Here is a 23,676-nt window from a genome sequence, read left to right on the forward strand (position 1 = left end):
CGCAGCGGCGCTTCCCGGCACCGCGCCTGGATGCCCAGCGCTCGTGGCGTGCGCGTCCCCTGCCCGGGACAGCCCACGGGACAGCGGAGGGGAAGGAGGGTCAGGGGATGCCGGGGACAAGTGGAAGAGCAGCCGGAGGCGGGCGGGGAAGGGACGTTACCTGCCGACATCGAGGACGGGATAGTTGGGCGAAGAGAAGGAGAGCGGTCAGAACACCCCGCTGCCTTTACCCCCGCGTTCCCGGCCGCTCCGCCCGGGGTTGCCGGCGTTGCTCCCCTCCCTGAGGCGGCGAGGGGCAATGTCCTCCCCCCCGCCGCCGCCCCCGCTCCGGCCCTACCCCTCCTCCGCCCCCCTCGCACCGCCTCCCCCCCCCGCCGGCGGAGGTGAGGCGAGGCGCAGCGCCGACTGCGGCGGCCGTGCGGGAGCAGTGGGGCGGCGGGGACTGTGCCGGCTGCATCCACCGCCCAGCCCGGCGCTGGGGACAGCCATGGGGAGCAGCCGCCGCTCCAGCTGCCGCGGAGAAACTCCCCTCCGGATGTCGGCTCCGGGTGGCCTGGTCTGAGCAGGAGCGGGAGGAGGGAGAGGAGGAAGGGCCGTAGCAGCGGCGGACTGTGCAAGTTGCGCTCTGCCCTTCTTCTCCCCGGCCCGTCTCCCACCCGCGGAGCAGCATGCGGACTGGCCTCCGCGCTCTCTCAGATGTGCTCTGGCTGCCGCCGCCTTCAGTGCATCCTGCTGCTGGCAGCGCTCACCCGGGCGCTGGATGAGACGGGAGCAGGGAGATCGCTGCTGCGGTTCCGCCCGCTCCTTCATGCGGGCTTCTGCTCCGGCGGAGGTCGCACCGCCGCCGCGGAGGAGCCGGGCTGCCCTCCCGCCCCGCGCTCGCCCGCCCGGGGGGCCCGCATGGCGTGCTACCTGGTCATCAGCTCCCGGCACCTCAGCAACGGGCACTACCGCGGCATCAAAGGCGTCTTCAGGGGACCGCTCTGCAAGAAGGGCGCTCGCTCGCCGGTAACTGCCACCTCCTCGCCCCCTCCCTCACTTGCCCCCCGCACGGTAGGAGCGGTGCGGGCGGATGCCCACGCTGGGGGCGGCCGGCGCGGCTGCGGGGGGCGCGGGGCGTGGGCGCCGGCTCGGTCCCGCTCTGCGGGACCCCGGTGTGGGCGCTGCCTCGCCGAGCGGCTCGGAAAAGTTTCTCCGTCGGCGGCTGCCTGCGAGTGGCCGCGGGGACGGGGCTGGGGGCGGTGCTGGCGTTCGGCAGTGGGGCGGGGGGGCTGCGGCTTCGCTGGGGTTATCCGTGGACCGCGTCTCGGGCTCGTGCCCCGGGAAAGGTTAATTTCTGACGCTTTGGTGAGAAGTTGGAGGTTGGTAGAGGGGAAGGCGCCGTGTCGGCTCCAGGTGTCGCGGTTTAGTACCTTGTCCAAGGTTTTGACGCGGCGGAGGAGGGAAGCGATCGTTCTTGTGGATTCGTGTGCCAAAAAATGCACTCGCGAGTTTGTCTAAGGCGCGTTGGGAACTACCTGTCTAGACCGACGTCTAGGTAGAACACGCGTGAAGTTTGGAGTAGTCCTGCGGAGATTGCAGACCCGTTGAGCTACCCTAGACGGTGTCCGTGAGTCGCTAAAGGCGTTTCGTGGGGGCGAGCGGGAGTCCTGTGCTGCCGGGGGCAGCGGGGGCCGGGGGGACACCGCGCAGGTGCCCAGGCGGCGACCATGCCCCGCTGCCTCTCCCGCGCCTCTCCGCCGTGGCTGTGGCACCGTAACCGCCCCTGTGGTCGCCACCGAACTTTCCCTGTCACCGTGCCGGGTGTCGGTGTGTGACGCACGGAGGGGTACGGACCTGCCATCCGCCGAGCCTGCCTTGCACGGGTACCAGGGACAGCCTGAGCCCACCGATGGGATTCCCTGAGCTTCGGCAATGCCGGGTTGTGCCCCGCAACACCCTAAATACCTTAGGGGAACTAAAGTCTGCTTTCTCATTCTTGACTTCCAGTGAACAAAAATGACACATATTTCGCTGTGCTTCCAAAATCCCTTCTATGTTATGCACTAGGACTCTGATAGAGCATCTGCAAGTTCTTCCCTCGTACTGCTGTGCCTGTCGTGTGCAGTGTAACACAGTGTGCCGCAGGTATCATCGATCAGTCATTGGCTGAGCTGTGTTTGTGTTCTTTGACCCATGGAGCTCATCCACTTTCCACTTTTGTGTGTGGAGCCCCCTGAAATGCCGGCAACATTTACTGAGATCTCTGTTTGAAATTAGGTCAAATGGAAAAATGATCCCAAAGATGTAAAATGGGAACAAGAAATACTACTGATTTTGTAGAATTTAAACAACTGATATTCAAGTTGAGTAGTATCAGAAACCTGGGAAGATACTATCCTCTGAATATTATGTTCCAAATCCTTCACTTTCCAATTTCTTTCCCTTTTTAACTGTCCAGTGAGTATGAACACCACTCTTGTCCATTTAAATACTTCATGAAATAAATTTGTCTGACTCCACTAACAAATCATCATTTTAAACACAGGGCCACTAACAAATAGTCGTCCTGCTACTGGGTGGGAGCAATTTTTGTTAATATTAATATGTAAGTAACAGAGAAGAAGACCAATGAAAATTAATGTTCCTTATTCTTTAGAGGTGTATTTTTTCAAAGGATTTTGTTTTAAATTGAACCATCTTAGTCTTAAGCCAACCATCTAGGGTTTAGTGGAAAAGGGAAAAAGCTATGAAGTTGGAAATTAATCTCAAGTCTCTTTCACTGTATAGAAATGCTCTTTCATGTGAGCTTTCCAGAGTTTGAAAAAAGTAGCAAGGGCACTTCATATTACTTTTCACTAAGACAGAACATCTTGTTTCCTAAATTTGTATTACCACGAGTTGCTGTTTTATATGTTTTGGGGCCATTTCTACAGAAAGGACTGAATTTTAGCAATCCTTAGCTTTCATTCTGAATTCTCGAGGGAAAAATTTTATTTCTCTACATATATTTATTTTTTTAAATTTATTCTTTGTTTTCTTCTGCTATTTTAGTGGCAACTCTTTGAAGCTAGTCAGGCTCTTGAGGTCATAGGCTAAGCCCTTTGGAGAGGGAGTGTTGGACAGCTCATGAGAGTAAATGTGCCTGATTTTATTAATGCTGGGTAATTGTAGCTCTGTAACTTTTTCATGTGTTTGATATTTTGAATTTACTCTTGGTTTATATATGCTATTTTCATATTTTGATACGGAAGTTCAGATTTTAGGAGATAAATAAAGGATGCTCAGTTGTCACAGAGGTAATAGTTTGCTATTAAATACTGAAAGCAGTGAGTAATCTGCATGTGCCTACAAATTTATAACTTTCCAGACCATATCCTTCTTCCTTATCAGTGTGCATAAAGTTGGTAACAGTGAACAGCAAAAAACACCACCTGGATACATTGTGCATTATGGGTGTGGGAGTCATACATATTGAGATTTATTATTGACTTAGGTAGTAAAATTGTTTTAAACATGAAAAAATGCCCCACACAATGCAAACAAACTCTCCAGCTATTGAGTTAAACTTGGGACCTCTTCCTTAAGAAGGAATCTTAGGCAAGTGGCATTTATTTGTATTCCATGTGCTGTGCTTTTATTCAATCCCTCCTGATTATAACTTTGAAAGATACAAGTTATGTCTTGCAGTCATTTTTAAAATGTTGAATTGGAAGCAGCCTTGAAGATTTGATTTTATCATTTGTACCATTAAACAATCTTCTGTTTGTACACTATGAGTGATCTTATACATGAGTCTATGTAGCCTTTAATGGATAATATGTACCTTTCTATATTTAAAGTGTTCTGTATTAACAGACCATGAAATGTCAGTAGACTTAAGGCTATGCTTTAAGAAATGAGAACAGTGGTGAATATTTTAAATACCTTTATCAAATTTCATGGATTTATGAGCAAGGATTTTTTCAGTCTGGGTGTTTATGTAGTATTTATTTAGCATACTTTGCTATTATTGTACCAGAAACAATTCTGGTTCTTCTTCCTGGTGTGCAGAGAGGACTTTAGCTGTAGCAATTTGAACAAGAATAAGATACATAGAACTACAAGGATAACACACTTTGGGTATGTAATGAATTTGTCGTGATGTTGTCATAAAATCTTTTAAAAATTTAACCTTGCCTTTGCCCATTTTTACATATTGGAGAAAGTACTAGCTGTGAATATTGTGAAGTTTGTAGTGATGAATTCAGAAAGAGTGGAATTAAAAGCAGTCACTAGTAAATCCTTTATCAGTAGAGTCTGATGGATTTACATGGGGAAGGAAATGCTGAGTTTGAACATGAGGCCAACATTACTAAGGATAATGGACAGTAAGCCAATGAAGGAAGCTGCTCATTTTAGAGCACAGCTGATTCTGTGCTTTAAGCTTTTATATTTTATGTGAAAATTTATATTCAGGAGCATATTATGAGCAAATTTTCTGTCTCTGAAAATTGCTGTTTAAGGAAATTCATTATGATACAGAGATATTACTTACACTTCAGAGTGATGATAGGATTTTTCAGTCCTAAATAGATTACATTGATCAGTGTACTGGTTTTACTTTTTGAAGTCATGATAGATAATGCTGTCATACTCACCTGCAGCCCAACCTGCTCAGAGATTTACTGCCATGCTTCACAAACGTGGCAAAGCTGGCACTGAAAAGGACTTGCCTGCAAAACTTTTGAAGAAACTTCCAGGTTGCAGCAGAAAATGGTACTGGGAATTCAGCAGATGGCCCCCTTGCTTCTGAATCATTTCTAAGCCAAGGATGTTATTAGGGTACACTGTTCTTCCTGTGGCTTTTTAAGACAAGATATAAACAAAGTCTCGTTTACTACTCAGTATTTAAAGATCCCTTTGTATTTTGAAGGAAATAGAAGGCTCAGAAGACCCAGTGCCTTAGCCAATTTCTGACTTGGCTAATTATTTTTCTTCCGTTGTTCCCTGCAGCTTCAGCTGAATACAGTATTTTTCATGTACTTCTCTAAGCTGTTTTCAAATAAAGCTGTCAAGCAGCTGCTCCGTTGCACTCAGTGCTTGCCTGAGTTCTTTGGGTTTTTGGGGATAGGAAAGGCTTTTCTGTTACACAGACTTACCCTTAAAAAAGCACAGCTCTCACCCCATGTCCAGAGGCTGCTCCAGCAGTTCTAATTAAGTACATTGCAGGTACTTGGAAATAATGATGGTTTAGTTGATACTGAGCCATAAGCAAGCTGTTATAGCACTAAAGCAAATATAACCAGGACTGAGTAGCACCTTAGCACTCTCTGAAGCAGACAACAACACAAGGCACTTGGAAACTTCAAAAACTGAAGTGAGCCTGAGGACTGAATGACTGTAAATAGAGAACAGGAGGGACGTGGCATGAGCAGCTCTCTCTGTCTACCTGAGATCAATGCTGGAAAAACAGGCATAACCAAGTCTGCCACAAAGTGACAGTATTGTGTTTGCCACCAGCCAGTGGAAAACACGTGCCAGGCACAGTTGTCAAAAAGCAATTTAAAGGCTAGACATGGTGCATGTGTACCATGTGAAATATGGCTTAGGTGACAGCAGGTTAAAGGAGGAGCCACCATACACCTGGGTGATTACTGGAAGACCAAATAACTTGTGCATTTCTGACTGCATCCTTTAGCACTGTGACTGCACTCTCAACAGCACTGAAAGCAGAGAGGAAGGGTGTGCTGGAGCATTACAAGGAAAATGCATGAAAAGTAAAATTAGGAAATAGAGTCTAAAGGGGCTGATAATAAACCAGCAACTCTAATAAATATTCCTACAAAAGGAAAGGGGGGAAAAACCCCAACTGCACTAATAAAATTTTGTGGAAAGAAAAAAGGGAGAAATTGTAAAGAAGATGGAAAATTGTACTTTCACTCTTCTGTGCCAAAAGTCTCTGGCAGCTGCCTCCAGCAACAGTGGCTGCCTGCCAGGGGGGATTCTGTGCGCTCTTCTGAAGGCTTGGGGCTGGCTTACAGAGGTATCTGCCTTACACAAACCAAGGGCAGGCACTCCTGCTAACTGTTTCTGATCTCATTGATTCCTGGCACTTTGTGTCTCAGAGTGGGCTGTGTTTCCTACCAACCCTCCTGCCTCCGCTGTGCTGGAGAATATGAGCATCCCTGCAGCCCACACTCCACCTTACAGTGACCTTATTTCCTGATTTCATGGTTCCTATTATGGTGCTTTTTGTGCAATTCTGCAACATGTAAGAGGCAGAAAGAACTTTCAGAAAATGAGAATGTGCTTTGTGCCACATGTAGCCTTGCTGCTCATGCCTTGTATTAAACCTGGTTTTTGTGGAATCTATCACTTCTGAGCAATTTTGATTCTAATTCAGTGAGTGGTTAGCACTTTGTATATAGCATTGCAATTAAATTTAATCATCTTCAACCAATTTCTACTGGGGCCATTTCCTTCACCCACAATTAGCAATAATGTTAAACAGGTGCTTTATGTCTGACAGCACCTTTCCAGCAGTCTAATATTTTTATTGGTCCCTCAATTGAGTTCGTAAACCAAGATCAATTTCTGTGTTATTTTGCATTTGGCAATGCTTGTTTGTCCATTAGTTCCAGAATTATTGCCATTACATCCATTTACATTCTCACTTTCAGTTCATATGCATTTTACCCAGAACAGTTTAGTGAGTTTTCTTATTTTATTAATTTTTTAAAATTCTGAACTGTGTACAAATTTGAAGATTAATATAGAGACCTACTGATTGTGATCCAAGGTGCTCCCTTGGGTGGTGGTTTGACCTACCCAGGCCCTAAGCATTAAAGGCTGTTCCTCTGCCTGTTCAGCCCTGTTTTCTGGACTCTTGCCCACGTGTGCTGTCCATGGTATGCACTTGCCTGGCTTTGCTGGGGAGGATGCTCCTGTTCCTTCCTCTGTCTAAATGAACGCTTTGTTTTGACCAGTTTACAACTAAATAAACTGAGTAACTTTATTTATGCAAATGCTTGCATGTGAGATTAGATTCCTTGAAAAGAAAACTATGGTAAAAAAAAATCTCATAATCAGAATCTACTTATTCCCTACCAAAGTTTTGCAAAAGTCCCCTGTAAAAAACCACCTAAATGGAGAAGGAAATGAAAGCTTTTAAAGGCTGGCCAGAATGTAGGCATTTTCCCCTCCTTGAGTTTTCTGGTGGATTGTATAGCCTTGGGTTGCAAGGCTTGGGGCTTTTTAGTTTGAGCATTTTTTTTTGTGTGTGTGGTTTTTTGTGTTGGTTTTTTTTTGGCTGTTTTTTGTCAGTGGGTTTTGTTTTGTTTTGGGGTTTTGTGGTTTTGGATTTTTGTTTTTTTTGTTTCGTTGGTTTGGTTTGAGTTGGTTTTTTTGTTGTTTGATTTGCTTTGGTTTTGGGTTTGTTTTTTTTTTTTTTTTCTTTTTCTTTTTTGCATGAAGAAATGTTGATAAGTCTTTTTATTATGTCACAACTGATCATTTTAGAAGACTCAATCATTACCAGCAAAGTTAATTTTACTCACTTGTCCTAGGGAATATGTTGACTTTTCTGTGGAAAAAAAAGACATTCAAAGTGTTTTTATCTGCATGCTGAAGTGCTTTAACTTTAAAATCCCAATGTGCTACACTGTGAAATGTTTATTTTTACTACTTTATGTGTCTATCCATGAAAAACAGTGTATCACATTTGTTACAAAACAGAGCAGAGGCTGTAGACCCTCTTTTAGAGTTCAAGAGTTAGGATCTCACTATCTAAGTTTTGTACACCTTCCACGGTAAAAAAAAAGGATTAGGAATAATCTGCATAAAAGGTCAAATTAAATTTTTTGCAACATCAAGTTGATGTTAAAAAGAAGCACAGATGCATGCATGCACTTGCAGGAACCAGAATTCCCAACATAACATGCAGTACCATTAAAATCCAGTTTGACCCTCCCAAGAATTAAGAAGTGTTCACTGGAGAATTAGCCATTTTGTAAACATATGTGCATGCAGCCGTCTATGCATATAAACATATCTGAATGGCAATAAGAAAACCTTTAAAAGAACTTTTTAGCATCCACACTGACAGTTGTAAGCACTGTTTTTTGAAGATTCAGCCTGCTCTGCTCTTAGCCTTTGAACCTTCCAAACTCTGAATGAGGAGAACTAAAATGATTTATGTTGATAATCTGCATATGTGATATGGCTGCTGCAATATTAGGGCCAGATATCTAAAGTTCAGACCTGGATTTCTGTGTTTTGTGTGGGCACACATTACTGCTTGTCTTGTACAATCAACTGCAGGGCTCAAGTATCAAGATTAGTCATGGGGTAGGTACACATACCTGAAGATGCTCTTCACTGTGCAGAACATATTGTTCTGTGCCCTGTCATAAGGCACTTTAATTACAGGTTTTTCTTCTTTCTTTTTTCTTTTTTTTTTTTTTAATACTAGACTAAATTTATGTGCATACTAGATAAGATGTAAACATCATCAAAATTTTGTCCCAGTTTCATAGTTATGCATAATGATAATTGGCAAGCTGGTTCAAGTAAAGAAATAGAACTGTAGCTGGGGGATTGCATGCAGCTCTGAAACAATTCATACATTAATCAACTCTAGTTGATATCAATTTTTCAATTGATGTTTTCCCTGGAACATATTTTAAAACAGATTTAGTGCTTTTGTGTCAACAGAAATATTCTATCAATATTCTGCCCAGACTGAATTGGAGAGCTGTATTTGGTGTCTTTGAGAACATTCTCAGTTGTAATCAGCTGTAAATCTGCAGCCCTCATTTCCAACTTAGACTGCAACATGTGAGGAAGACTTGGGAAACTAGATTAGAAAGTGTAAGAAGAGAGTTCCCTAAAATACACCCTTTCATAGCAAAATATTTGCTAGATTATGTTTTGGGGTTAAAATTATGAATGAAATCTGTATGAATACTATGATTAGAGGGTCTGCTAGAAATGCAAATTCTTATAGTTATTAAGGTGTTCTGAGTATTTTTTTCAAATAAAAGTTTTCATATTCAGACATTTATAGCTCTAATTTTATTAGCTTTATGAGTTCCAGAAGTAACCAGTACAAATTGTTCATCTAAACCAATCTTCATTTTTCTGTGCTAATCATCACATTTTCAGTTTAAGTATGACTTCTGTGAGGTGTGTAAACTCTGACCATGGATTTTACATGGAGACCTAAGAAGAAGTAGAATGTGTATATTTATGCCACCCATTGTTAGACACTAAAAAACCCAGTTATGATCTTGATGTATTGAGCCTGCCCTTAAGCAGTCTTTGATTGCAAGAGGCTTCTGGTGATGCATTGCAGATAGACAGACTGCAGGATCCTTGCATTGGTTGCTTGGTGAATGTTGTGGTCCAAATGCTGGCTGAGGTAAGTGGTCGGTGGACTGAATGATAACAAGGATTCCTCAGCCTGGGAAAGGCTCTGCTGACTTCCAGGTGCTGCACTGATGGCTCCTCTGTGCTGGAAGGAATTACGGTGTAGGAACACAATATCCAGGATTCCCAAAACCCGCATGGCTGCAGGTCCGTGCCAAACAGCAGCTGAGGCATGGAGGTATCTCCACACAGGGAGTGGCTGCCTGGTCTGATGGACATGGATCAGAATCTGTCCCACAGATATTGAGGACTAGTTCAGGAAAAGAAACTGAAAAACATCATTGTGTAGGTCCCCAGAGGGAACAAACTCACAAGGTGATGTGCATGCAAGTAGTTTGTGTGTACCAAATAATAAATAAACATCCCATAAATGTCAGTGAGTACATATGCAGCTTCTTCAAGCTGTCTGGATGCTTAACGCTGTCCTTACAAAGCTGTACTACTGCTCTTCCTGTATAGAAGTCCAAGGCTGCTTTGTTGTATACATCTACAGGCATTTTTTTCCTTTTGTAATGTTTCAATATACACTTCACTCTAAAGAGAAGATAGCAAAACCCGTATGAAAAAATAATTTAGTCAGACAAATGAAGAAAAATCAGGTTGGTACTACATACAAAGATTTCAATTTTCATTTGAATGATAAATGCATCCTTGGCTATTAAATACGGAAAAGAGGCAATATAAGGAGCAATATTGGAGACACTGCTTATTCACAAATAAGCACCACTTTAAAAAAGCTCTTTTTCTGGGAGTGAGTGATAAATTTTTGTGATGACTAATAACGGAAAAATCACAGATTTGTGTTCTTTGATGCAGATGTATTCATATCCTATAAACCAAAAATTACATTGAAATAAGTATTCAATATATAAACTTGCTGATTTTATACTTTGTTCATCTTCTGCTGAAGACCTATTTATAACCAGTGTATTCTATACCGTGTGCAACAGGAGATTCTTATTGTGTATATACTGCACAATAGATGTTTTTTGCTTAGCATTATAATAAACATATTTTATAAGTTAAACTTCAAAAATACAGATCTAATATTGTGATTATTTATCTCAAAAGTAAACCTTTCCCAAAAAATGAGTAAAAAATGGCCTTCAAATTTATTCCCTAGAGGACATGTCTTATTTGAAAATGATAACACTTGGTGGATAAAGGTATGCCTTTCATTTTGACTACATTAATAAATCTGTGCACTGGGCTTTTTATTATATAAAGAAGATATGATGACTTGAAATAGAAGGTTGTATCCATCTGCCATGTTATTGCTTTTAATGGGGAAAGAATAATAGAGAAAATAAATTCATTGGGTTCTTTTTTTTCTTTTGACAGCTATCTGCTGTTTATATTGTTATTTCTTCACCTTACAGAATCACTGAGGTTTCAGGTGATTGAATTTGATTTCTGTGGGTTGTGGAATCAGCCTTTAAATATTTATGTTGATTTGCATATATGACAGCTTTCATCAGTAAAGACCATTATAAACAGCAAATTGGAAGAAGTTAGAAAATTCCTTTCCTTGAGAGGGATTTAAACAAGTTTACAGAATGACTTAACAGAAGCATAATCTTCACAGTCAATAAAGACCAAAGGCAGAAAAATGTGCTTAAAATCTACAGCAAAAATGTTTTGTTTCCACTGTGTATTCTTGAAGATTTGCTTTTTAAGCTATAGCAAATGAGGATTACTGATTATGTACACTTAGAAATATTCCTGTAGATAAACAGTTTTCAAGGCCTTTCTTTTTAAATCTGAAGTTCATCTGTTAACTCCAGTAATAAGGACATCGAAAACCTTTTCCCTCTACTGAAATACAGTTCTTTATCCCAAATATTTCCCAAAACATGTCTTGTAGTAATATTTTTCCCTGATGTTCTGACTAGCACCATTTGAAGAACAGTTATAATTCAAAAAGTGCTTGAAATATATAATTAAAAAAAAAATTTAACTGCTGTGCTTTATTACTGTACCAGGCAGTAAACTTCAATTAAAAAAAAAAGAAAAAAAAATCCCAAACTCAGCAACCCCAAGCTACTCCAAACCATGCCCCCAAGCATAGCAAAATAATCAGCATGTGAGATCACCATGAACTGATGAATCACTGACAGCCTTTCTTCCTATGTCTGCTCAGGTAAAGTTCAGATCTTGACCTTCTGCTCACCTGGGAGCCATTAAGAAATCCTAATGTGCTTCCTGATGGCCTTTTAAGAATAATAACTGATTAAGTAATTGTAGCACCTTATGCTGAAGTGTTTTAAATACTCAAAGACTTCTGAGTCTCTTCCTACAGAAAAAGGCATGTCTCTTCAAGTTATATGATTAGAAAGAAAATGTTTCTTTTTATCATAGTAAGAGTAGTTCTCTACGTTTATTCTTCTAACCTCTGGCTAATAAGGATGGTGACTGCAGGCATTAGACATTAGACAGCCTTAAAAAGATTGATGCTTCTGATTACAGCATACTATAGGATAAATTGTAGGGTTCAAGTCTCTCACAGAGTTAAAAAGGATCTGTGATATCTGAAGAAACATAAAGGTGTCAATTTTCTACTTGATGGTACTAATATATTTTGATAAGATCTGCATATTAAGAATGAGCCCTCAAATACAGTGATTTAGTACTCCAATTGTACACTGCTTCACAGTGAGGAGAGCACAGAGCAAAAATGTGAATCCTTGCCTCTGCTCTGAAGGACAGTGAACAAAGACCCGTGGGCACTACAGCTGGCAGGTATGGAGAGGACCGCTTTCAGAAGTGACTGGTGAGAGGAACGGAAGGGGGATAGTAAATGTGAACAGGGAGTTAATTGCAAAGTAAATGAGTCTGCTACAGAAAGCACTGAGGCTCAGGTCCTCAAAGGCAATGTGTGTGCATTAGTAAACAACACCGGGGACTGTGCCAGGCATTGGAGCTTAATCAGCTAAACAATGAAATTGTGAGTGTTGTTTCCAGTATGTTTGTGCTGTTCAACAAGTAGCATTGCCCCAAACATTTCTTGGAGAGAGTTTGGGAACTAGGGTAGGGCAGAAACATTGACATTGCTGCAGTTTCAATTCCAAGAGAGTTTAACAGCACTGAGGAGCCACTCAGTGACAGGTAAAAGCCTCCTTTTTTTAACTGACTTTGAAATCCTACCTGTGTATGGGACTGCTAGCCACCTGCAGGGCAAATCTCTCAGACACTGTTGTTCCCAAAACTGTAACTGTGCATTGAGAGAATGGGGGTGTCATAAGACAAAATTGTGTTTGGAAGCATTGTGAAAAAATCAGAATTGATGGCACCACTAGTGCTTGAGCCTGTGTCCAGGCCCTGTTCAGTTACCAGAATAAGTGCAGCCTGGGCTCCAGCTCCAACAAGCTCTGCAGAAAATAGCACAGTCTCGGGATGTTGGGACTTCTGAGGACTGAAGAGTAGTACCTGGATCTCCTGACAGCAGTCTGGTGGTTGGATCAGATGAAGCAGGTGAATTTCCTTGTCACTTTGATTTTTTAAGATTTTCTAAGCCTTCTGATGTTTACATTCTTGTAACGAACTCTCTTACGCACTTTCTGTAAATAACTTATTTTTTTGCATTCTTTTATAGGAGAAATTTGATAGGCTATTGGCTTGTCCAGTGTCATTGGAGAGGTGGCACTTTCACGCTCCAATCCACTGTCACTTTTGGAAAACTATAAATATTAAAGTCAGATAATAAGCTTCCTTTTTTCTTCACCTTGAGAGCAGCAGTGTGCGCTTGTGTTCTTTCGTGTCCTATAGCGACATTTCCTCACCAATCCCTTTACAAATCTGTGTTGTGCTCCTGACAGGAGGATTCCCAATAAATGTGATATGCATATGCTGATTGGAGGAGAGAAAGTTCAGCTTCACCATTCAGGCAGCAAACTTCAAAGACAAAGAGCAGATGAGAGAGTATTGGTGAATCATAATGAGCTTCTTGTAGTACTTTTTGAAGTTTCTTCAAGAATTCTTAAGATTCACAGGAAGCAGACATGCATAGCGACTGTTCAGGGTAGAATTTTAGCTTGTGTAAATCAAACTGTTAAATTGATACATTTTCTAAGGCTGTTTTATGCCAGCAGGATTTGGTCCTGAGATTTTATTTAGATTTTGTTTAGTAAGTAATATGGTTAAAGTTAGTGAATACTAGTTGCTAGGACCCACGGGGTGGAAGCATCACTGTGATTCAGTCACAGAATTTCAATTAGAAGGAAAATGCAACTGTGCTCCAAGTGTAAAGCCTTGTATATTTTTGCTGGACTCTATAAAGTGACTGTCTTTTCTGTATTACTGAAACGCAAACAGTTAAATACAAACCATACTGCTATAGCAAAGGTGTTCAAACAGTTTCTTTTTCTCTTTATGGAGCACATCTTTGATTTGCACATTTCCCTGAGATAACACAGTTTGACTCAGAACTTGCTGCCACATTCCTTATCCTCATAGCAGGTAGGTGTTCATTCAGAAGGACAATTAAGAGTTATTCATTGTGGGATGATGGTGTTATACTAGATATTTTAGAGGCTCATCATAGTAACATTGGGGCCACTTAATTTTAGGATCCAGATTTCTGGTTGAAATAAACCAGATCTTAGTAAAATACACACAAAAATCACTTTTTATCTTTCCAGAAGAAAATAAGCTCCTCAGAAATCAGTTGCAACTTTTGCTGGATTACGAATGCAGAGCAGTGCATTCTTGAAATGTGACTTAGTGATCACACTTTATATCTCAATATTAGCTAATATTAATCCTAAACTAGTACTATCTTAATACCTTAATATTAAACTGATATCCAGTTCTCTGCTGTTACAATTTTGTGCCTGAGTGAGTGACTAGGCTAGCTAACCAGCTAACCTCAGCTGTTGGCTTAGAGAAGTGATTAGTTTCTTATGAAGGACAAGTGTCATTTTCAGGTTTCATTTGAAATCTAATGCATTATCCTTTATTAATATAAAATGGATTTTCTGGATTGGTATGTTTAGCTGCCCTGTTAGGGATTGCTGTTTTTTTATTTTTCTTTAATTACAGTGTTGCAATACTGCTAATTTCCTCTAACATAATATATACCAGAAATCTCCCTACAGCCATTATCTGTAAGGCTGCTTGAGGAAGAATCCTGCTCTTTAATGGCTTCAGTGGGATCTTGTCCTCTGATAAAACAGGAGGGCTGCCATTTATTTCCACATAAGATGTGTTTCTTCACAGGACTAGAGAGTCACTGTGCTGTTTCAGTCCTGCAGGTGAGAGCACAGGAGGAATGCTGTGGGAATCTGCATGACTGCAGGGTTCTGGGAAGCTTTTGAGCTTGGTGCTTTGCTGGACAAAAAGGATTCACCTTTGGGAGGTCTTACTGCTGTCATGTTATTGATGGCACCATTCAGCCAGTGAGAGATCGAGATGTCTTGGTCTACTACCTGAAGGTGGTAAATATTTCCATTGTGATTCTAATCCAGGAAAATGACATAATGACATCTGTGGGTATGCCAGAGGGCTTATGAGACTGCTTCAGCTTCTCCAGCTGGGGTGGATTTATATGATGACTTTCTGCTGGCCCATCTCTTGGTACATCTTCTAGCAGTTACACACATGCATGGTGGTACCACAAGGCAGTGGTACCAAAGTGCAGGAGGTGGTCCAAAAGTGCAGGAGGAATAATGAGGATGGAATGGTGAAGGGCTGGGATACTCATCCTGCCAGAGATGCATTTGGAGTTCATCATGGTTCAGCAGCCAGGAGGTGATGTGAAGAACTGCCCTGGGAAGGTGAAAGGGGAAGAGAAAAAAAAAGGGGGGAAGCAAAATATGAGGAAACATACTTTTTTTTTCCCCCATTGGTTTAGTTTTCATGATGCTAGCAAGCTAGCAAAGGTAGCATCCAAAAGGTATTCATCCATGGCCAAAGGTCTGCAACATGATAGCAGATCTAAAATAGTTGACACAAAGAAGTAAGATCTTTGGAAAGCAGAATCTTGGCAATTTTGAATGAGGATATTTTTGCTCTCCCTGTAGATAGTTAATGAATTAGTCCACAACTGCAACTGGAAACAAGTCAGCTCTTTCACTGTGATATTTAGCCTTCTGGCACTGGTTTAATCCTACCCCCAAAGGAACTGAAACACAGATACAGATTACATAGGATTTTAGTTAATTTATGTGTATTTACTCTGTGTGTGTATAGGTTACAGGCAATGTGATGGAGGTAGGGCTGGTTTTAGGATGCAGATGGGTGAACTGCCTCCCCTGCATGACTGTAATTCCAGAGTTTTTATTAGTGTGTGTAAACTATAAACTGTTGCTCTTTTATTACTGTGAGTGTGTTTATCGCAAACTACAAGTTGAAAAAATGCAGCTTTTTAATGGAAATAAAGAAGAGTTCCCCTCTTCAGGTGTGATGCTTAGAATGGTTTTGCGTAAAGGAAGGAATGAATCAATATCTTTTCTAGTTGCAGGACCACACCTTTTCATGGCAGGTATGTCCCTAGAAATGTGGTTTCTAGGCAGGCATGTGCAATAATTTATGTCTGAGCCATTAGTTAATATTGGCAAAGTGTCACAGGTGCTCAAGTGCTGATGGCAGGCTGGGGACAAGAAGGCAGCAGCAGGTCGCTGCTTCATTCCTGCACCAGGGGCTGGCATTTTACAAGCTAGGGGTCAGAAAGGTACATTATTTACCCTGTGACCAGTGCAGGAATGAATCTGTGATTCCCTGAGCTCTGTCAAGGAGTTTTACTGGGTTTGACTTTCATGATTTTCAGCAAAATCTCTTGGAAAAAAAATGTTTATAGAGAATCCTGGCTCCCATGCAGTTACTCTGCCATATGCAGTGGCACATCTTACTCTTTCTGTGAACGTTTTATGCTCCCAAGGGGATTTAAGAGTAAATACAATCACAAGTAAAAACTTAAAATACCAAATTAATTTTGTGTTATATACACAGACTGATGGATAATGTCAGGTCAGGGCTTGATCCTGCATATGTTGAAGTTGAGAAAATTTCTTGGTGTTATTTTGGTTTATGATTGGCACATAAAGGTCTTGATTTTTTTTCTAGTTGTATAAAACCCCATGTCATTAAATAAATCTAGGCATAGCATATTAACAAAAAACAATGGCAAATACGGAATGCTTCGAGTTCCTCCATGAAGAATGTAATACAAAATTTGTCGCAGAATTTTTTGTTTTCATGGAGAAAAAAAAATATTTGCAATCCTATAATTATGTTCTGAAACAGAAATTCAGTCAGATTACTTTTGGGTCATTATATTATCTGTGTTAGAAAGGGGTAATTGGGGATTACTGAGTTTCTATCAGGTTTAGCTTAATAGCAAACAAGGTTAACATAAGTGGTTGTATAGCTGAGTTAATTTTAAATGATCTTTTGGGCTGAGATATTAAGGCTGAAATGTCTTTAAAGGAAGCTAAATGGGGCTTGTGTTTTGAATGTGATCTGATGTATAATTAGATATCTCCTACAGAAAGGTTAGAAGCTGTAATCCAATGTTCAGAATCAACAGCAGAACTGTGTCTTTTTAAATTTAGAAATGTATAAAACTTAATACAAGTTGATTTCAAAGATTTACATGCATGTAAATGTGAGGGTATTGGAAGGTACTGGATTTAAAACATGGAAAACGTGGGATTAGGCAGGATATTGTAAATGATGTGGGTTTTTACTCTGGATGGTTGGGCTATTAAAGTGTGTGTGTTTGGGCAGTTGGTATTGTTAGCACACCAAACATTATCCATATGAGTTCTTTTAAAGACTGCTGTACCTTTGCTAATATTTTGTCATTTTTGAAAACTGAACAAACTTAACATGCTGCAAAGGTTGGTTAATTGATTTATTGAGAGTTTTTGTGACCAATAACTGACTATTTCTCTGTATCCTTATAAAGATATTTTTGTAACTACTTCCCCCGCCCCCGTTTTTGTTCTCTCAAGAGAAGGAAGGCTTAAAATGATGGCAGTTTTAGCTCAAAATTCAGGCCAACTTCTTTTGGCCGATAGTTGAAATGGGATTGCTGTGTTCTCTCATGAAGACAGAACAATGTCTTTTTGACATGTACACTTCCCATTCTAAGTCATCTTGAATTAAAGTTGCTGAATGTTCTTTGGCAGAAAGAGTTTTGAGCGAAATTTGATTTTAGCTTTCCTTACTGGAGCTCGAGGATAGGAGTAGGACATGTAGTGTTTTCACAGAATATGAGAAATCTTGTGGGCATTTGGCCACCCTCCTTTCCCTCTGTATTTATGCAGTAATATGGTAAAAATACATTCAGCAAGCATGGAAAAGGGAAAGTCAGAAGAAAAGGAAGGTTCCAATGAATGCTGTATGAAGGAATTGCATCCATATGTCTCCCTGATTGCTCCTGGGAAGCTCCAATGTGCTTTGCTCTTAGTGCTTGCTGTGTGCTGGGTCAGTGCAGAGTGTACACCCACAGCTGGTGACTGACAGAGAAGGGCCAGGAGCAGAAGGTCAGGAAAGGAAGGCACAAGGAGGCCAAGATGACCAAGTCCCCTTCCCGAGAGCGCCTGTGCAGACAGGACTGCACAACACAGCAGCTGCAGTGGTTGGGAAGCTCCTCCATTAATCTTGAAGGGAAGCAAAAGGCAAATGGAGGTGGCCTGTTAATGAACTGCTTCCTGTTAATGAACTGCTTGCAGAAAGCAAAGGGACACTGTGCATGTAAGCACTTAACATGATCCAGTTTCTAGGCCACAATATCTAAATACTGCTGATGTCTTTCCAAGATATAAAAAATAGAGTAAAGTACATTTTCACTAAAGCTAGAGAAGAAGTGATCTAGTATTCTCCTGATAAAATATGATACTGTTACTGGAGAGGCAAGAAATGTGTATGGGGAAATTAATGTTTAAATTAAAAATGTATATTACATTTCTATACATTCATTTTATGGTAATATTAACAAGACTAAAAATTTATCACATTAATATTATGAGAACAGTGTCAGTAATTTTTGCCTGGGTCCAGTGGTAGCATTATCTGTACTTCACTTGACACATCTTGGCTTAGAAAATTTTAATGAGATTTCTTCCTTTTCCAGTCGGTGAAATTTCTTGTGCAGCTAAGTGACTAGCTGGTACTTGACTTTTGAAAAAAATAATAATACATCAACCTTAATGAAGGAGAATATTCTGGCAGAACTTGGGTGTTAATCACCTGTATTAAACTCAGGATAATCTAAAAGTAGCAGGCTTCTGGTACTGTCATTAATTATTTGAAGTAACTAAATTGTGAGCAGTCAATCTTAAACCAACAATTTTGAGTTTACAAGGTGAGGTGCAGTTCCAGGCTGGGGCCTTTCAGCACAGATCCCTCAGCCTGGGGCTGTCCTTGAAATCAGAAGTTGCAGTTGTAGGTGGGATTCACTTGTGAAGGTGCGTTTAACAGGAGTGTCTGAGCAGCTTACTGGGTGAGATCATATGGCATGTAGCATGACATTGTTCCTGACCATATAGGCATGATTTCATGTTATTAAAAAAAAAAAAATCTACTCCCTCTTAATCAGTGGGCAAAAGAGAAAGTAGTTAGATTATGTAGTATTTGCATGAGAATAAGTGAATGGTTTTGTAAAATCTACTAGATTTTTTTTTTGTGATAGGCAATACTTTATTTCTTCCCCAAAACAGTAAAAAAAAGACTAAATATTAAAGGGCATTACAACATGTAAATGGATTGTTCATATAATGCTACATGACACCTATCCTGGAAATAAAGGGACAGGAGTATATTTTCTAATGTTATATCCTTAATTCTGTCATTTATAATGATAGGAAAGGTAATGAAAACTACTTGTTGAAGACAGCTCACAAAAATGATAAGTGAGAGCAAATAGGTGACACATTGGAAAGAAGAATTCCTGGTAGTTAGAGATGACAGAGGAGGTCTTATGTGCACTATCTATTGTACTTCTATGCCTGCCTCCTGGATAACTTTAGCAATTCAATTAACCGATATGAGCCAGTGTTTCATCATCTATAAGAGGTAGATTATACTTACCCACCTCACAGCATCTTTATAATTGATTTTTGTAAAGTGCTTTGGGCTTCTCAGATGAAAGGTGCTTGTACTAGTGTCAAGTATTATTATTATTGCTACTAGTAGTAGTAACAGTACTTGTAATTTATACTGCTCTTGTCTGTTCATGATGCTTTAAGTAATGCATTCCTGCAGTGCCCCATGAATCAGGTACATGTGTGCTTTAAGAGATGAGGAAATTCAGCAATCATCATCCAGCTTTGCCATTTGCACAGCGTTCCTAAGATTTTGAAAAAAAAAAAGGTGAAAAAATCCTAAGGTATAAACATCTGTGTGATGCTTAGAGTGCTTGTGGGAAGATGTAGATTAGGTTTGGGATTTTTTCAGTTGAAAGGACACAAAACACACTGCTCACAATTTCTGGCAAGTTTTTTAACCATTGAAGTCCATAAAAGCTTTCCTTGTCTTCCTGTGTTTCTGAATGCCAAAACATAGTACTGTTTCAAGGGCAGGCTGGATGGAACTCTGAGCAACCTGTTCTACTGCAAGGTGACCCTTTCCGTGGCAGAGGCATTGGATGTAGATGATCTTTAGTGTTCCTTCTGACTCAGGCTGACCTCATTCTGAGTCTATGTTTCTGTGTGGTTTCCATGCTCTCACCAAGCCCGTTTTTCCAGGCTCTTTCAAGAAATGGTGCCTGGCTTGGCAAATGTGGAGCTCAGCCAAAGGGTCAGTGCTGGTTAACAGGGAGTTCTGGGAGTGTTAGGACTTTTGGCAATGCTCTTAGATAATCTTGAAGTTCAAACACATTTTTTTATCTCCAGGGTTAAGATTGATCGGGAGATTTTGTACTGTCTTCTGGTTGAAAGGCTTAAAATCCATTGAATTCTGTGTTAGATACCTAATACTTTGTGTAGGAGTTGGGATTTTTGTTTTCTTTTAACTTTACTAAATCTGTCTTTTAGTAATCATCTCAGATTTTAGATTTTTTTCTAAATGTACACATTTCTTTAATCTGTGATAACTTGGAAAACTGGATCAAATACCACAGTAAAAAATTCTTGCCCTTTGTTCCGTTGCTGCCTTTGGTGTGGGCTCAACAGCTACAGATGTCATTGCATCTGGACATGCTGTCTTCAAAAGCAGCTAATTTCTGAGATGGCAAATGGTCTTTGATTCACAGCAGCAATGGGCTTTGAGGCTCAGGCATTCTTCCCATGTTCAGCAGGTGTCTAAATGTCACTTACTGGAATTGAGATGTATCTGTTGCTGCACACATAGGCAGAGATGATATGAATACATGGTGTGGACTCAGGCATCAAGCCACAGTTTTAATGCATTTCAGATATAACTGTAATTGAACATAAACTCTGCTCAGTTTATGTGGATGTGGCATGATTATACTGACACACCATAGAGGGTGTGAGGTATTCTGGTCTGTGCAGAGACTCTTTTAAGCAAAGAATCAGGATGGATATGTGATCTGCTCTTCAAAAGCCTTTTCCTAAGGCTTCACAGGAGGAGAACTGCAGTGTGATCATGGGCTACAGCTCATGGCTTTATCCCTTGGTTGCCTCTGAGGACTGCACTGATTTTACGGCCCTCCTATGGATGTCCTCCAGTGAGTTTCTACTTGAAACAGAATGAGGCAAAAATTGTTTTCAATGCAAATAGCTTTTGGGGTTTGTTTGGGTTTTTTTGCAATTAAAAACTGAAATCAGATTTATCAAGAGAACTTGTTGGCCGCTGTGATCCGGGAGACCAGATGCAGCTCAGGATCATGTATTTGGGATGTATGTGATTTGGGGAGTGGGGAAAACTTGGTTTTGAAAACAAAAGTTCAATAGTTATTTATATGCAGACAATCTCAATGAATCATTTATGTAGCACATTTGTAAATGAGAGCTAAATGGGACTCAGCAGTTTGTAATGAAAAGCAGATACCCAGAAATATCTAATTTTTAAAGTATTGCATTCCCAGGTCTCTAATTAGAGCTTTGGAAATCTGGAAGTAAATGTTTCTTCTTTGTGTCCTAAACAATAAAGGCTATCAATAGCAGCAGGCTGCTGAAGTCAGCTTGTATGGCAAGAATGCTTTTTGTGGAAACAGTAATGGGTAGAAACAGACTGAGTTTGAAATTCAGTGCAGGCACATGCTTCAGGCTTGCCTGAGAGGTGAGCTGTTTGGAGACCTCTGTGTTGCTCATGATGGTGAAAAACTGGAAAATGACAAATCACAGAGCAGATTAAAAGCACAATACTCGGGCTTGGGTTCTGTGTGTCTGAGACAGTCTTTTTGCTTTCTGCAGACTGGCAGGTACAGGGTTCTGCTACCTCATCAGCAGAAAGAAGGATGCAAGAATTAATGAAGTATTGTGCATAGAGATCATAATATAGACAAAACCAGCAAGACTGCCTTGTGCACCATGTGGGCTCTGCATCTTCCTGCTTCCTTACTTCTGCTCACCAGTGGAGTAGCTCCATCCACTTCCATTGCCACAGGATTTTACTTTTGCTTCAGAAAAGGGTGTTTCTGTAACAAGTGGTTGTCACATACTCCCTATGCCTAGTTTTCAGGATACTATCTTACTGTAGTTTTTGAAAATAAGATTAGCCTTGAAAACATTACCTGAATCAATAGCTTTACTGGCACAAATAAAAGTTAAATTATTATTTAAAAGCACATAGTCAATGCACAAAATCATTAGTTTTGATGTAATCCTCAATTCTACGTACAGCATTTTCCATAATTTCTCTTTAAGGACTAATTATCTCCTACTTTAAAATCAAATATATGCAAACATGTTTTAAAACAAAGTCTGAAACATTTCTTTTGCATATAGTTTAAAATTAACCAAGTTCTAATATTGCAATTGTTATAATTTAAATGCAATTCCACTTTCAAGCTTGTACGGTAAGGTATTTAAAAATCTCTCATGTGTATGGACATAACAATGTCAAGGTGTGTCATTAAACTCCAGAAAATTGTATTTGATGCTTTCTTGATGCCATGAAAGATGTTTTAAAACTTGTTTAATTATCTTCAACGTCCTTTCAGGTTTAAACTTTTGAGGACAATTCTGTGCATTAGATCCCGTTTGATGAAGTTAGGTGAAATGGAGCTGCACCAGGAGCTATATTCTATTGTGGGTTTTATATTTTTATTTTTTAATATGATTTCTCCTCCATATTACCTAAGGAGATTAAATTAAGGCACATATTTCTGAATAATTACTCTTTAAATGTACACCCTGAAGGAAATCTCATGCAGGCCATACTTTAATATATGAGTGTCAGTTGTCATCTGAATGTTGAATTTTACATTTTTTTGTTTTAACTTGCATATGGTTTTAGGGCAGCCTTTCATTTGTTATATCATAAAAATAATTTGTCTTTTGTTGTAATACAATTCCTCAGTTCATCATTTTTCTATAGTCTAACCAGCAGTGTATCTGCCTTAATATTGATGAAGTCTGAGTGATTCAGATGTGGTTGTGATGTTTTATATATTTTCCCTTTCCATCAAGACTTGAAACAGGGACTCGCTCATCACTTAAACCATAATTGCTGAATATACAGAATGTTTAATGGTATGAATATGGAAAGTTCTTTGTGACAAATGGCCTAGACACCTAAACTTACAATATTTGGTAGTCATTTGGTTCTTAGAAATGAACTTATGTCTAGATAGAAAATACATGCCTGGAATCTCATCTTGCTTCCTCCAGTTTTATAACCTTGTAGCTCTGTGGATGTCACGGCTGTTTTTCAATAATATTATTACTGTCTCTTATGTTTGGAGAGTGTGACTTGCACCCTACTGATATAACTTACATCAGAGCATTATTACCTGTCCTTCAACCTGGCATACTGGCACCTGTGTGGCACGTGAAAGAATATGGGGTGCTGCTGCTGTGCCATTGTAGTGGGCAGTTTTGCTTTTCCATGCAGCTAATCTGTATATCCAAAACATTCTGACTGTGCTGGTTTGGCTGGGGTAGAGTTTTTCTTCACAGTGGCTAGAATGGGGAGGCATTTTGGGTTTGTGCTGAGAAAAGTTGATCATTCAGGGCTGTTTTAGTTATTGCTAAGTGGGGTTGAACCAAGTTTTTAACCCGTGGGATGGGGGTTCATGGGAACCTGGGAGGGAACAGCCAGAACAGCAGATCCCAACTACCAAAGGGATATCCCATATAATATGGTGTCATGGTCAGCATATAAAGCTAGGGGAGGAAGAAGGAAGGGGAGAAAATTTGGATTTATGGCATTTGTCTTCCCAAG

General features: G+C 40.5%; 1 protein-coding gene across 1 annotated transcript in view; it reads left to right on the forward strand.

The window, feature by feature from the left end:
• Positions 1-411: 411 nt before the first annotated feature.
• Positions 412-23,676, forward strand: part of ZNF804B (zinc finger protein 804B) — a 222,171-nt gene continuing 198,906 nt past the window's right edge. Inside the window, 1 exon segment of the mRNA XM_030971126.1 lies at positions 412-1,008. Within this exon segment, the coding sequence (XP_030826986.1) occupies positions 697-1,008 (312 nt within the window). The 5' untranslated portion in view covers positions 412-696.

This window comes from Camarhynchus parvulus, chromosome 2 (genome assembly GCF_901933205.1).
Source record: "Camarhynchus parvulus chromosome 2, STF_HiC, whole genome shotgun sequence".
NCBI lineage: Eukaryota > Metazoa > Chordata > Aves > Passeriformes > Thraupidae > Camarhynchus > Camarhynchus parvulus.